A 13,238-nucleotide genomic window follows, 5' to 3' on the forward strand; every position below is an offset into this window, starting at 1 on the left:
TTATACTTTCTTAATATTACCATAGACAGAAAATAATTAAACGAAAAGAAACTGAAGCCGGAAGCATGTAGCACCTCAAGTTCTTAATTTCTCAATCTATATCTTTTCTAAATTTTAATTCTTGCAGGTAACTTTCATTAACACTTCATACATTTCTAGCAGTGAGCAAGAACTAATATAAGTGTTAATAAAGTGTTTAGAGTAGAGAGTACCAATTATTATTCTAATAATTTCTGATATGTTGGCGCCGGGATGCTTTGTTCATTCCTAAAGAAATTATGAGGATCAACCTTGGTCTTTATTTGAACCAACCTGTTGAAGTTATCCTTGAAATACTTCACTCCATAAACTCTCCCTTTAGCATAGCTGTTTTTACCATTGCAGTTTTTAATTCCCAAATCAAGGTCCCTATAATTGAAGAAAGCCCCTCTGGGGTTCTTGGAGACAAAAGGAGTCATGTACTTGTGAAGTTCTAGTCAAGTTTATGTAGTGATCTGCTACCTCTTTCCCTGGCTTATTCCAATTCGCTAGATATTGGATCTTCCATAGGTTTGCGGCTCGATGAGGGAAAGGAGTTTCTGTTAATGGAATCTTAGCCATTCTTCCACCATAAGAATTGAATTGAAATTGTATATCCTCCAAATCCCTTCAAAACCCTCTTTGGAAATTGGTTTCTTTACATAATCAGATTTCCTTTTCAAATAGTTCACTGATTGTGGTTGTCTATTAAGCAAAACCTCAACCGGTGCTGTGATGTTGATGTTTGTCCAAAACAGCACTGAACCAAGCCAGCTTGTTTCAATGCAATCAGATTGCTTCAAACCCAATTGAGGAAACTTGTCAATCAAGAGAGAAACAAGGCTTTTGGAGTCACCAAGGAAGAGAGCTACGAAGGTTGCTCTTATAGTCTTTGTTCCATTTTGTGTACTGTTCACAACGTTCAAGACAAGTCTAAGGAAAAGGTTCTTGTTAATAGTTGGTGCAACATGCTGTCAATTATAAACTATGTCTGTGGCATTTTGCTCCAGCGTTTTCCGAACCCGGAAAACAGTGACTGTTTCGGGAACTCGAACTAGCTTTACTTTGTAGGCAATTACCACACCGAAGCTAGCTCCACCACCACCATTAATAGCCCAAAAGAGATCTTCACCCATTGATTTTCTATCAAGCAATCTACCTTGCTCATCAAACATTTGTGCATCAATAACATTATCCACTGAGAGACCATATTTTCTCATCATGTTGCCATAGCCACCACCACATATGTGTCCTCCTACCCCAACAGTGGGACAAACCCCTGCTGGGAAAGCATGAGTTTTACACTTCTCATCAATTCTGTAATAAACTTCACCAAGCGTTGCACCGGCTTCTACCCACGCGGTCTCGGTTTCCATGTCAATCTCAATGGACCGGAGTTTGAACATGTCAAGGATGAAGAATGGCTGTGACGCCACATAAGACAACCCTTCGTAGTCGTGGCCGCCACTTCGAATTTTCGTCAGCAAGTTGTGCTTTTTGGCACAAACAATGGCTGCTTGCACGTGGTAAACATGAAATGGGGTCACTATGAGGAACGGCTTTCGTGTTGTCGAGGTGTTGAAACGAAGGTTTCTGATGTAGGCTTGCAACACTGAAGAGAATGAGGTGTTTGTTTGGTGTAAAAATTGATGAATTATGCGGTGAGAGGGAAGGCAGTGAACAAAAGTGTTGGGGGCTGAATTTGCAGTTGAAGCTGACCAAGGAATAGAAAGCAACAAGACAATGGGAAATAATTAATGATAGTTGCATTTTATGAGGAGAAAGGACTCCCATTTTTGCTTATCTTAATGATGGTGTTGTTAGTATAACAAAGAGGATATTTAGTGAGTCTATTGGCCTTAATCTGTATTGGATTTTATAAGGATCACAGAGAAATGTCAAAGATAAATCATAAATGAGAAGGTGGCTCTTGTTACAGTCGGAGAAACAAAACAGATAACTTAACTAGCTAAGTCATTAATAAAGTGTTGGCCTCAATAATCTCTTCCTGCTGGCAATTTGTCTTACTTTCTAATAAGCAAATTTTTATTTTGGTAATTAATGAAGGTGTTAAATATTGTTTGACTTTAAAGGTCAACTTTAAAAAATCTTACAATTTGTGAGTTGAGAATTCTTAAATTGTATGATGACTAAGCTTGGTTTTTGTCAAAATGGAGGGGTTGGCTGCTTTAGTTTCTATCATGGTTAAAGGCATGCAACTCATCTAATGAAATATCGTTGTCATGTCAAAACACAAAAGGTCTAAAGATCGTGTGATCCTTTTTCTGCTTCTGTTTTTTTTTAATTGTGGAGCGGGACGACTAAGTGATTTAATGGAAAAAGTAACGGAGATTGGAAATATGTTGATGATACTTATTTGGGATCTATCTCCGAATTTAGTCAGTAAAACCGGTTGTTTTTAGCTATAACTTTTGAGTTTGTACTATATAAAAAAAAATCATTAATAATGATAAAAGTTTGACTTGAAGCGCAAGATGCGTTGAAACCAAGATAAAAGAAACGGAATAAATATTATTGGATACTCAAATGCTATCTTACACTTAATGAGAGAAAAAAAAAGACAAAAATATATGATAGGTAATATAATATAACAAAAAGAGAGATGAAGAGAATAATAAATATTGATAGAATGTTTAAAATAGCGAGATATTGAAATATTATCTTTCATGAAAAATCTTTCTTAAAAATTCAATATGCTACTTTACATAGAAAGAAATAATATAAAAAAATAGATATAACAGATATTTAATTTGATAAGAAAAGAGAGATAGAAACAAAATGATGTTAATTAGGTGTTTAAAATACTTGAGTTGTTTACTCTAAACCAAATAGTGCACACACAAATCGTGCATCCATAATTTAAGTAATTTACTTATTTACACGTCCATCTTGTGAGTATCTAGTTGAACTTACATCTAACAAGCTTTAACTAGTTATTTATTTCCATAATCCAATTTATTACAAAGTAACCAACAAACTACATAAAATAATAATCTTTGAATGCAAAAAGAACTCAATATTTTAACCCATCCTATATGGCAGCGTAGGGATGCTTTGTTCGTTCCTAAAGAAATTATGAGGATCAACCTTGGTCTTTATTTGAACCAGCCTGTCGAAGTTATCCTTGAAATACTCCAATCCATAAACTCTCCCTTCAGCGTAGCTGTTCTTACCATTGTGGTTAATCCCCAAGTCAAGGTCCTTATAATTGTAGAAAGCCTCTCTTGGGTTCTTGGAGACAAAAGGAGTCATGAACTTGTGAAGATTTCTTGTCAAGTTTATGTAGTGATCTGCTACCCCTGGCTTATTCCAATTCGCTTGGTATTGGATCTTCCATAGGTTCCCAGCTCGATGAGGGAAAGGAGATGCTGTTGAAGGAATTTCAGCCATTCTTCCACCATAAGGATTGAATAGAAATAGTGTATCCTCCAACTCAATCATCTTCTTCCAAATCATTTCAAAACCCTCTTTGGAAATCGGCTTCTTCACATAGTCAGATTTCCTTTTCATGTAGCTGAGTGATCGTGGTTGTCTCTCAAGCAAAATGTCAAGTGAGGATGCAATGTCTATGTTGTCCCAAAATAGCACAGATCGAAGCCAGCTTGTTTCGATGCAATCAGATTGCTTCAAACCCAATTGAGGAAACTTGTCACTCAAGAGAGAAACAAGGCTTTTGGAGTCACCAAGGAATAGAGCTATGAACCTAGCTCTTACAGTCTTGGTTCCATTTTGTGTACCATTCACAACGTTCAAGATAACCCTAATGAAAAGGTCGCTGTCGATAGTTGGTGCAACATGTTGCCAATTATAAACTATGTCAGTGGCATTTTGCTCCAAGGTTCTCCCAACTTTGAAAACAGTGACAGTTTCAGGAACTCGAACTAGCTTTATTTTGTAGGCAAGAATCACACCAAAGCTAGCTCCACCACCACCTGTAATGGCCCAAAAGAGATCTTCACCCATTGATTTTCTATCAAGCAACCTACCTTGAGCATCAACCATTTGTGCATCAATAACATTGTCCACTGAGAGACCATATTTTCTCATCATGTTGCCATAGCCACCACCACTTATGTGTCCTCCTACGCCAACAGTGTGACAAACCCCTGCTGGAAAAGCATGTGTTTTACTCTTCTCAGCAATTCTATAATAAACTTCACCAAGTGTTGCACCAGCTTGAACCCAAGCGGTTTCAGTGTCTATCTCAACCTTAATGGATCTTAGATTGAACATGTCAAGGATGAAGAATGGGACTTCAGAAACGTAAGACACACCCTCATAGTCATGGCCACCACTTCGGATTTTCATTTGCAAGTTGTGGTTTTGTGCACAAATAATGGATGCTTGTATGTGGGATACATGCAGTGCAGATATTATGAGGAATGGCTTTCGGGTTGTGGAGGTGTTGAAACGAAGGTTTCTGATGTAGGCTTCCAAGACTGAAGAGAATGAGGTGTTGTTTGGTGTGAAAATTGCTGGAGTTATGGGGTGAAAGGGCTCAGAATGGTTCACAAGGCAATGAAGAAAAGTGTTGTGACCTGAATTTGCAGCTGAAGCTGACAATGTGAGAGAAAGCAACACAACAACAATGGGAAATAATGATAGTTGTATTCTATGAGGGGAAAGGACTCCCATTTTGGTTTAACCTAATGATGATGCTATTAGTACAACAACAAAGAAAAGAGGATTTTTAGTGAGTCTATTTTGTTTGATCTGTGTTGGAATTTATAAGGATTCCATTTGATGCAGAAATTATCAATGATAACTGCATGAGAAGATGGTTTAGGTTTCCTCCTTAATTGACCAAAAAATTTCCCGATAGGAAATAGATGACGTAACTCAATCCATTCTTTGACCTTGCAAAATATGATTGTGCTTTATTTTATTTCTGAAAATATCCCTTAAGCAAGATCATCCAAGACTACGTCACAATTTTCGCATATATTATTCTATTATTTCACAATTTTGGAACATGGATTTCTTGTGGATCACATCCAAGCAGAATAAGTTTACTCAATGACACTATTTACTTTTACATTAATTATTTCGGTTATCTGTAAAATATATAAGTTTAATCAATGCCCGTTTTACTTTTACTCAATGCAGAAATGTGTTGTATCAATAAAGAAACAAATATAATTAATAAATAGGAATTTATATTGTGTATACGTTAAATATGTTACACAAATAATCATAAATACTATTAAAAAATTACAAAATTTGAAAGGAAGGTGTCCCTAAATCTGTTCAGAAGACTTTTTAATAATTAAAATTTATTAGCATTGAAAAAATTAATGTTGAAAATACAATATATTAATTACAATAAAGAAGAATTTTCGATAACTCATTAAACAGTAACTGTAAATAGTAAATTATAATAAGGCCTCCAACTTGAAAAATATATTAAATAATTGTTGAAAATAAAGCACATTAATTGCAATAAAAAAATACTTTCCGATGACTCATTAGACAACAACATTTGAATTAGGAAAATGTCTTCAAAAAACATTTTAAATGATTTTGAAAATATTTTTTTATTTTCTACATTTGATGTTATTATTTTAAAAAAATAATAAATATAATAAATAAATGTATGTATTCAAACATTTTAGTTATAAAAATTGTTTTATTTTGAGTTTAATTATTTTTAAACTTAAAAAAAATGAAAATAAATTATTCCACTTAATTTATTTTTCATATTATACCATTATTTCAAAAAAAATTCAAAATATTTAAAAATAAATGCATAATAAAAAAGAAATAAATTCTTGAATTCAAATAAACAAATATTCAAAAAAAAATAATTTCCATTATACTTCCCCCATTACTTAATATTAAAGAGAAATATATTTTATAAATGAGCATTAAAAACTCATTATCTATTAAAATGACTTGACTTGACTTAATAATGGTACAACAACAAAAATTCTATTTATAAAAAAAATGTTGACGATTAATAAAAGTTATTAAATAAAAGAGTAATACAATAATAAAGAAGAAAATGTCTAAAGTTGGCGAGTTTTTTACATTTAATGATAAAAATATTATTTTATGTTAACTTTAATTAATTTTTAAATTTTAAAAACTATAAAACTAAAATATTTCTCTACTATTTAATATGAAATTTTTATTTAAAAATAAAAATAATAAATGAATAACGAATTTAAACACTTGTAACTATAAAAATACTTTTTATTTCAACTTTAATTATTTTCAAAATTAAAAAAACAGTGAAAACAAAATGTTTTTATTTACATTTTACATGTGATATTTTAAATTATTCTAAAACTTATAAATCATAAATATAATAAATAAATACATAATAAGAAAGTAAAATTTCAAATACTTAGCGATACATCATTCAAACTTAATTTATTTTCCCTAATTTCAAATAATTAAAAATTTAAAAATAAATTATTTATAATGTTAATTAGTATTTCACTGTATATTGAATAATCTAGTAATTAATATAAATTTTTAAATAAATAAAAAATCATTAAGAAAGTATCACGTAAAGTGTTCCATATTTGACTTTATTTATTTCAAAATTAAAAATTATTGTGTGAAAATATAATATTTCATTTATTTTATCTTTTTATATGATATTTCTATTTAAAATAAAATAAAATTCATAAGTATTTTAAATAAAGATTTTAATGGTCATGTACGAGAGTTTAACGTGTAAAATAGTTTTGCAATATTATTTAATATCAAACTATTATTGATATAACTTTTAGGATAGTTACTTAAAGTTAACAAATTTATTTTATATCATTAATAAAACCTTTTTTCTCATAAATAAATACATAACAATTCTTAAATATCAATCTGTCATTGGTTAAAATAATATTAGACTCAAATCTCATATTTAAACTTTGTGAATGAAAAAATATGTTAAAAGAAAAATTAATTAAGTGTCAAATAAAAATAAATAGATACCTCTCAGTATGAAAACAATTTTAAAAAAAAATTAAGTGTTTATCAAGTAAATTTAAGATTACCTAATGCCAAATTTCATAAATATTTTCTTTTAAAAAAACAGCAACATAGTTTAAAAAATACTTATTAATTAAAATTAAAAATTCGTCAAAAAAACAGTTACTTGTCTCCAATCCAACAAACGCCATTTTATTAAACAGATTTAATTCAATTGATTAAACATTATATATGAATTATTGTAAACTTCATAATATTTAAGTTTAATTCTTATGACTAAAAGAAATCTAAATTTGTAATCCCTGAGATTTAGGATAAATCCAAGTTTACTCCCAAAAATTTAAAATACTATTTTAATCTTTTAAATTATTAAAAAATACATTTTTAATTCCTAAAATACTCACCACATTAACAAACTGCTCATGTGAGTCATGTGACTAACAAAAACTAAATTTAAAATCTAAATTTTTAATCCCTGATATTTAGGATAAATCCAATTTTACTCCCAAAAATTTAAAATACTATTTTAGTCTTTTAAATTATTAAAAAATACATTTTTAATTCCTAAAACACTCACCACATTAACAAACTGTTCATGTGAGTCATGTGACTAACAGAAACTATGTCTCAACAATTGCCACGTAGAACTTAATGACATATCAGCATCACTAAATATCTTTGAGGTTATGTATTAGAAATCAGATTTTAAATCAAATCTAATTCTTAAAAGAGCTAAACTATGTCTTAAAAATATTTCATGTTGAATAAATAATAAATATTTAAAAACAAACCTTACAAATCGTATCTCCTATCATTGTCATCACACTCAATAATTGGTTTGCCAGCAATTCTTTGATATTGGTAAAATTGGATTAGATTCCTTAAATAAAATTTAAAATTTAAATTTTAAGTTTTATGAATAAAAAAATATAATTAAGAAAAAAAAGTCTATATAATCATTCATGTTTTTTTAGAAGAAATTAATTATCAACACAATGTATTTCTCCAATCATTTTATAGCAGGACAAAGTACTCCCAAGCAACTTTTGGCACATAAATAATGAGGAGCTTTCACAATGACAATCCAAACATGTTAACAATAGATAGTATATTTTTTTGGTATAAGACAATCTTTTTTTAAATCAAATGAGATTGTCTCATACTTAAAGATCACTAATTAAGCTTGAAAAAGCATATATTGGGACTTGGTGGTGTAGATACTTACTTTGCATGTGTAACGTGATAATAAAGAAAATGGCATTCAATTGGCTTAATTGATATTTTAATTTAAGATATTTAGGTAGTGTTTTAACTCAGTTAAGCCAACACAGCCTGCAGATTGACCCAGTTGCCCTCTGTCGACGTCGATCTAGGCAATTGCTTCATGTATTTTCCAAATTACTTCCAGCATTTTTCATATTACCTTTGGAATTCCAAATCAATTTCAGAAATGTAGAAAAAAAAACTTTTTATAATGTTAGTGTATAATCAACGTGTAAAACTTTTTATAATATTGGTATATAACCTTTTTTATAATATATATATATATATATATATATATATATATATATATATATATATATATATATAAAAATTGATATTGATAATTTAGAGGGTAATATTTTCGTTTCTTTCTCAATTAGTTACTTTTTTATATATTTTTTAGTGTGCATTTTACATACTATTTATACAGCTACTAAAATATTTTTATTTAACCATCTGAAACTATTTTTTTGTCTTTATAAGTATGTTTAATTTTCTTAATTATCTATCCCTTTTAATCTTTTTTTTTCTATCTCTGAAATTAATTTTGATTTTTTTAAAAAAGTCATTAATTAAAAACAATCTTTTATCATTAATTTTGTAATTATAAATCTAGAATAAAATTTATAAACTTAAATAATCTTTTAGTCCCTATATAAAATAAAAAATTTCTTATTTTAATCCTTTAATTTTTAAGTTAATTCATGCAAAAAAAAAATTTCTTAATAATCTTTGTTTTTAATAAATTTCATTAAGTGTTGACATAATTAAGGATTATGAGATCATCATCATACTATATCATTAAATGATTACATCATCAAAAACTAAAATAAAATGTGTTATATGTTCATAGACTAAGAAAAAAATAAAATAAAAAATTAAGATTTTCAAAGAATAAAAAAGAAAATAGTTACAAAGATTAAGGGGAAAAAACATTTACAAAAAGATATTTAAAAATTAAACTAACGCTTAATTGATAGATGATGATTAATGATCAATATGTCAAGAACTAAAATTTTACAAGTATTAGCCAACGATTGATGGCTAATGAATGAACGAGAGACATTTTGATCATAGAATTTAATGATATAAAAGAAAGATTTAAAGAATGGTTTAACAATTTTCTAGACAACTAATTGGGGTCCAATACAAATAGGTGACCTAAGAAGGCCTACCTGGAAGTAATTTTTCAAGTCAAAATACCATAGTATCATAGTATCATTGACTCCTAAAAACGGGAGTAGTAGGTATTATCATATGAAAAAAAAAATATTGTAGTTGATTGTGTTGTATAAATAGAAAACAAAAAAGGTTTTTTTTAACAAAGTGTACATTCTCTTTCTTCAATTTTCTCAAAATATACCTATTGGAAAACTATTTCCTAAAGTACACTAGTGTGCTTGATGTTTTTTTTAAATTTAAATTATTAAAATAAGATAAATATTATATTATATAAATATATTTTTAATTGGTTTTAAAAATAATTTTTATTAAATTAATTTTTTTAAGAGATATATATAGATAAAGGAAAATAAAAAAATTGGATAAAATTATAGTATAATTTTTTAGTTATCTTGTATGTAATTTTTTAGTTAAACTTGTGTGTCGTAGATGTTTTTTTATGTTCGTTAATTAAAAAAATAAAAATGATTCTAGTGAATATCAATCTAAACATTTATCATGTTCTCACGTCATGACAACGATATGTGAATATGTCAATGTTGATCACATGAACTATGTGTCGTTGCTATTCATTATGTATGGGAAAGTAAAAAAATGTAAAATTTGCTAGCAACATAACCATAACAGAAACAATTATCGTAACATATCTCCATTTTAAATTTTTCCTTAGTCAAATGTAATTGTTTAAGTATTTTATTGACAATGTAATATAGTTTTTCTATAAATAAATTATTAAACAAAAAATATTATCATTTTTAAATAAATTTAATGACATAAACAAACAAATTATAATTACTAAAATAATAATATTAAAAGTTTTAATTTGTTTTTACTAAAATAAATATATTATTAGACAAAATTCAATTTTTTTAAAAAATATTCACCTAAAAATGTCTTAAGTAAATTAAATAATATAATAAAATAATTATATTTAATAATAACATTTTCTTATTAAAAAAATTAATTTAATCAACTCTTAAAAAAATTAATTTAACCGTAGATCATAATAAGACAATGATGATGTGACATTTCATGTCATCACTTAATAAAAAAAAATTAACCATAGATAATAAAATGAAACATAAAATATTTTTAAGTATTGATTGAAAAAAATAAATATTAAAGAAATTAACCATTTATTTTTTAGATATGAAAAATTAGTATATATATATATATATATATATATATATATATATATATATATATATAAAAGGTGACCGTGTGTAGCAAAATCAAAGCTGGCAAGGGTGAAATGACTTGGAACTTACGGAAAATTGTGTAAATTAAATAAATAGTGCACAAGCTAAATTGAAGCAGACAGACACACACTCTAACAATCCTTCAAGGAAACCCAGCAGAAAATCATTTACATCAGAAGAATAAGGAGATTAGATACATTATTGGCACAGATAAAATGAATGAACTTTCAATCAATTTCATTTCAGGCAAAAAAAAATGGTATATAAACCAATCACTAACAATGAAAGAATAGCTCTTGTTTTTCAGTCTTCACACAACTAAAAACACAATTTAACAAAAATAGAACTTCTGAATTGTGTTCTCAGAAGGAGCTCTTGATGCTCTTGTAACGGTACAATACCTTCTTCTTCTTGTTTGAAGTGTTCTCTATTGTGAGGACAACCTTCCCTGGTTCATTGTTCCTGAAAGTGTTCCTAACAGGCCCTTCTTGGGAACCCATTTTCTTCCCTTTTTGAACAATAACTGTGTAAGAACCCTCATCAGTTGGAACAAATTCCTCCTTGTAACTCAACTCCCAACCCAGAACAGTCAAATCCCAGCACAAAGAGTATCCAACCTATAATGATGATGCAAACAAGTACAACCTTTTTAGTCCAACACTCCTATTTTTGTTATTGCTTTCAAATCAAAATTAAAGTTTTAATTTTGATAATCCACATAATAAAGGTTTGCATTAAATGTTAGTATAAACTACTTTCAATGTAAAACTCCAATTTTGGTCAGAGAACAACACCAAAAGACATCTAAGGAATTAGTTGGTACCTCCAATGCAGGAATCTCAATGGTTGCAGTTGATCCAGCCTTGAGAATGAGTTCTGAAACAGCAACATCTTGGGAAGAGAACTCAGAATCATTTTCCCTCTTGAAACCACCATAGTGAACTGGGATCTCCTCAATTGGAATGTACCTTTTTAATGCAAAGAAATTAAGATAATTAATTGAATGCTATTGAAAATTTCCAATGAACAAATTTTTTAATTTAATGGATAGGATGGGAGAGCATACTTGGTCAATGTTTCAGTGACCTTGTTAGGACGAGCAACCACAAATTTGCTTTTTGTTCTTTGGGTTAAGAAGGGGGATAAAAGTGCATTGAGAGCATAATACCAGAAAGGAACATTGATGAAAATCTACAATGAAACACAAATATCAAAATTAGAACATCAAAATAATATCACATTATATAAACAATTCAAAAAGGAAAAGAAAGGCAAAGAACTTACATTTTTTGCCACCATTTCTGGATAATTGTCCTGAAACATTGCAAGAGTTTGTTTTGTGGCAACCCTAAGCTTTGAAGGACCAGGGGAGTTCTTAAGGTCATTGATTTGAAGCAATGAAGACACACCACCTGGCTTCAAATTAAGCCTCTGAATACCCTTCTCCATCAACTGGCACCTCCATCTCAAGAACTCACTGCGCTTCTCCTCAGTCCCAAAAGTCTTCTGATAAGACTCCTCACTTTCAAATGCACCAAAGATGTTGTAGCACACAGGGTGCCCCTCATGATCAACACCATTCATGTAAGCTGCAGAGGCCAAGTCAGAGCCAAAATCCTCATCCACCACAGAATCAATCTTTGATTCCTTCCTCCACTTAAGGGTCTTCTTCAGCATCTCAAATGCATCATTGACTTTAAACTCCCTAGCCCTCAAAAACTTCAACAGAACCACATCAACACCTTCTGCACCTTTGCTTGGCAAAAGGGTCACTCCCCAAATAGACACATCATTCTCCTCTACTTCAACCTTTTTCTCCTCCTCTTCCTCTTTCTCTTCACCTTCATTCTTCTTCTCTTCATTCTCTGGTAAAGCTTCCTTCTTTGGATCAAAAAGGGTGTTCCCCAAGATAGCTTCTTCAAGCTTTGACTTGAGTTCACTCAAGGCCTTTCTTTCAAACTCCTTGAGATCAGAAAGGTAGTTGCTTTCTTCCTTGTAAGAAGAGCTTTTCTCCACCGTTTTGGGTTTGGTTTCATCCACTGATGATGGCTCTCTTGGTTCCACATTTTCTTCAGCATCCTTCTCTTTCTGGGGCTCAGCAACAGCAACAACAACAACCTCAGCTGCTTGTGTCTCCTCTTGAGCCATAACCTCAGCAGTCATAGTTACAAACTGAAAAATAAAATAAAATGAAAACTTGAGTTGAGACAAACCAGAACCTTAAAAAAGGATTTACTATGAATGAAAAGAGAGCAATTATTAAGAAGAACACATTACACAGAAACAAACCTGAGTTATGAACCAAAAATAGGGAAGAAACTACTAAAAACAGGTGTGAGTTTGAGTTTGTAAGAGTAATGAGTAGTGAGGGTAATATATAAAATTTGAAATGTGAGAAAAGGAAAAGGGGTTGGTGGGGCCCACCAACGGTCACATAAGTGGATCCAACGCAGAGTAGCCGTTGGGGTATTCTTTTTCCCGAGATGTTTTTGTTTTGTTTTGTTTTGCTGCTCTGGAAGCCAGCCAGCCAGCAAATTCAGGCGTCATAACATCTATTTGGGCCCACCACTTTTTTATAACTAACTATGCTCCCAGGGATAGCAATAACAATCACACTCT

At 29.8% G+C, this 13,238-nt stretch overlaps 2 protein-coding genes and 1 pseudogene across 2 annotated transcripts; all 3 read right to left on the reverse strand.

Annotated features, from left to right (window-relative positions):
* Nucleotides 1-218: 218 nt before the first annotated feature.
* On the reverse strand, nucleotides 219-2,895 carry LOC121172796 (berberine bridge enzyme-like 8; annotated as a pseudogene).
* A 165-nt stretch (nucleotides 2,896-3,060) lies between these two features.
* On the reverse strand, nucleotides 3,061-4,777 carry LOC102662170 (berberine bridge enzyme-like 8). The gene has a single exon (XM_006587922.4). The coding sequence runs from the start codon at nucleotides 4,672-4,674 to the stop codon at nucleotides 3,061-3,063; it is 1,614 nt and encodes a 537-aa protein (XP_006587985.2). The 5' UTR covers nucleotides 4,675-4,777.
* A 5,901-nt stretch (nucleotides 4,778-10,678) lies between these two features.
* LOC100809450 (patellin-4) lies at nucleotides 10,679-12,975 on the reverse strand. The gene is made up of 5 exons (XM_003535084.4): nucleotides 12,909-12,975; nucleotides 11,904-12,791; nucleotides 11,686-11,810; nucleotides 11,443-11,587; nucleotides 10,679-11,236 (listed from the first exon to the last, which is right to left on the reverse strand). The coding sequence occupies exons 2-5, from the start codon at nucleotides 12,780-12,782 to the stop codon at nucleotides 10,982-10,984; spliced, it is 1,404 nt and encodes a 467-aa protein (XP_003535132.1). The 5' UTR covers nucleotides 12,783-12,791; nucleotides 12,909-12,975; the 3' UTR covers nucleotides 10,679-10,981.
* Nucleotides 12,976-13,238: the final 263 nt, after the last annotated feature.

This window comes from Glycine max, chromosome 9, assembly GCF_000004515.6.
Source record: "Glycine max cultivar Williams 82 chromosome 9, Glycine_max_v4.0, whole genome shotgun sequence".
In the NCBI taxonomy this organism is placed as follows: domain Eukaryota; kingdom Viridiplantae; phylum Streptophyta; class Magnoliopsida; order Fabales; family Fabaceae; genus Glycine; species Glycine max.

Excerpts from the sequence above, each read along its gene's own strand:
- LOC102662170 (XM_006587922.4), bottom strand. The coding sequence starts at position 4,674 with ATGGGAGTCCTTTCCCCTCATAGAATACAACTATCATTATTTCCCATT.
- LOC100809450 (XM_003535084.4), bottom strand. The coding sequence starts at position 12,782 with ATGACTGCTGAGGTTATGGCTCAAGAGGAGACACAAGCAGCTGAGGTT. Across the intron at positions 11,811-11,903 it reads CAGAAATGGTGGCAAAAAAT|ATTTTCATCAATGTTCCTTT; the intron begins GTAAGTTCTTTG and ends GTTTCATTGTAG. Across the intron at positions 11,588-11,685 it reads GTCACTGAAACATTGACCAA|GTACATTCCAATTGAGGAGA; the intron begins GTATGCTCTCCC and ends TGCATTAAAAAG.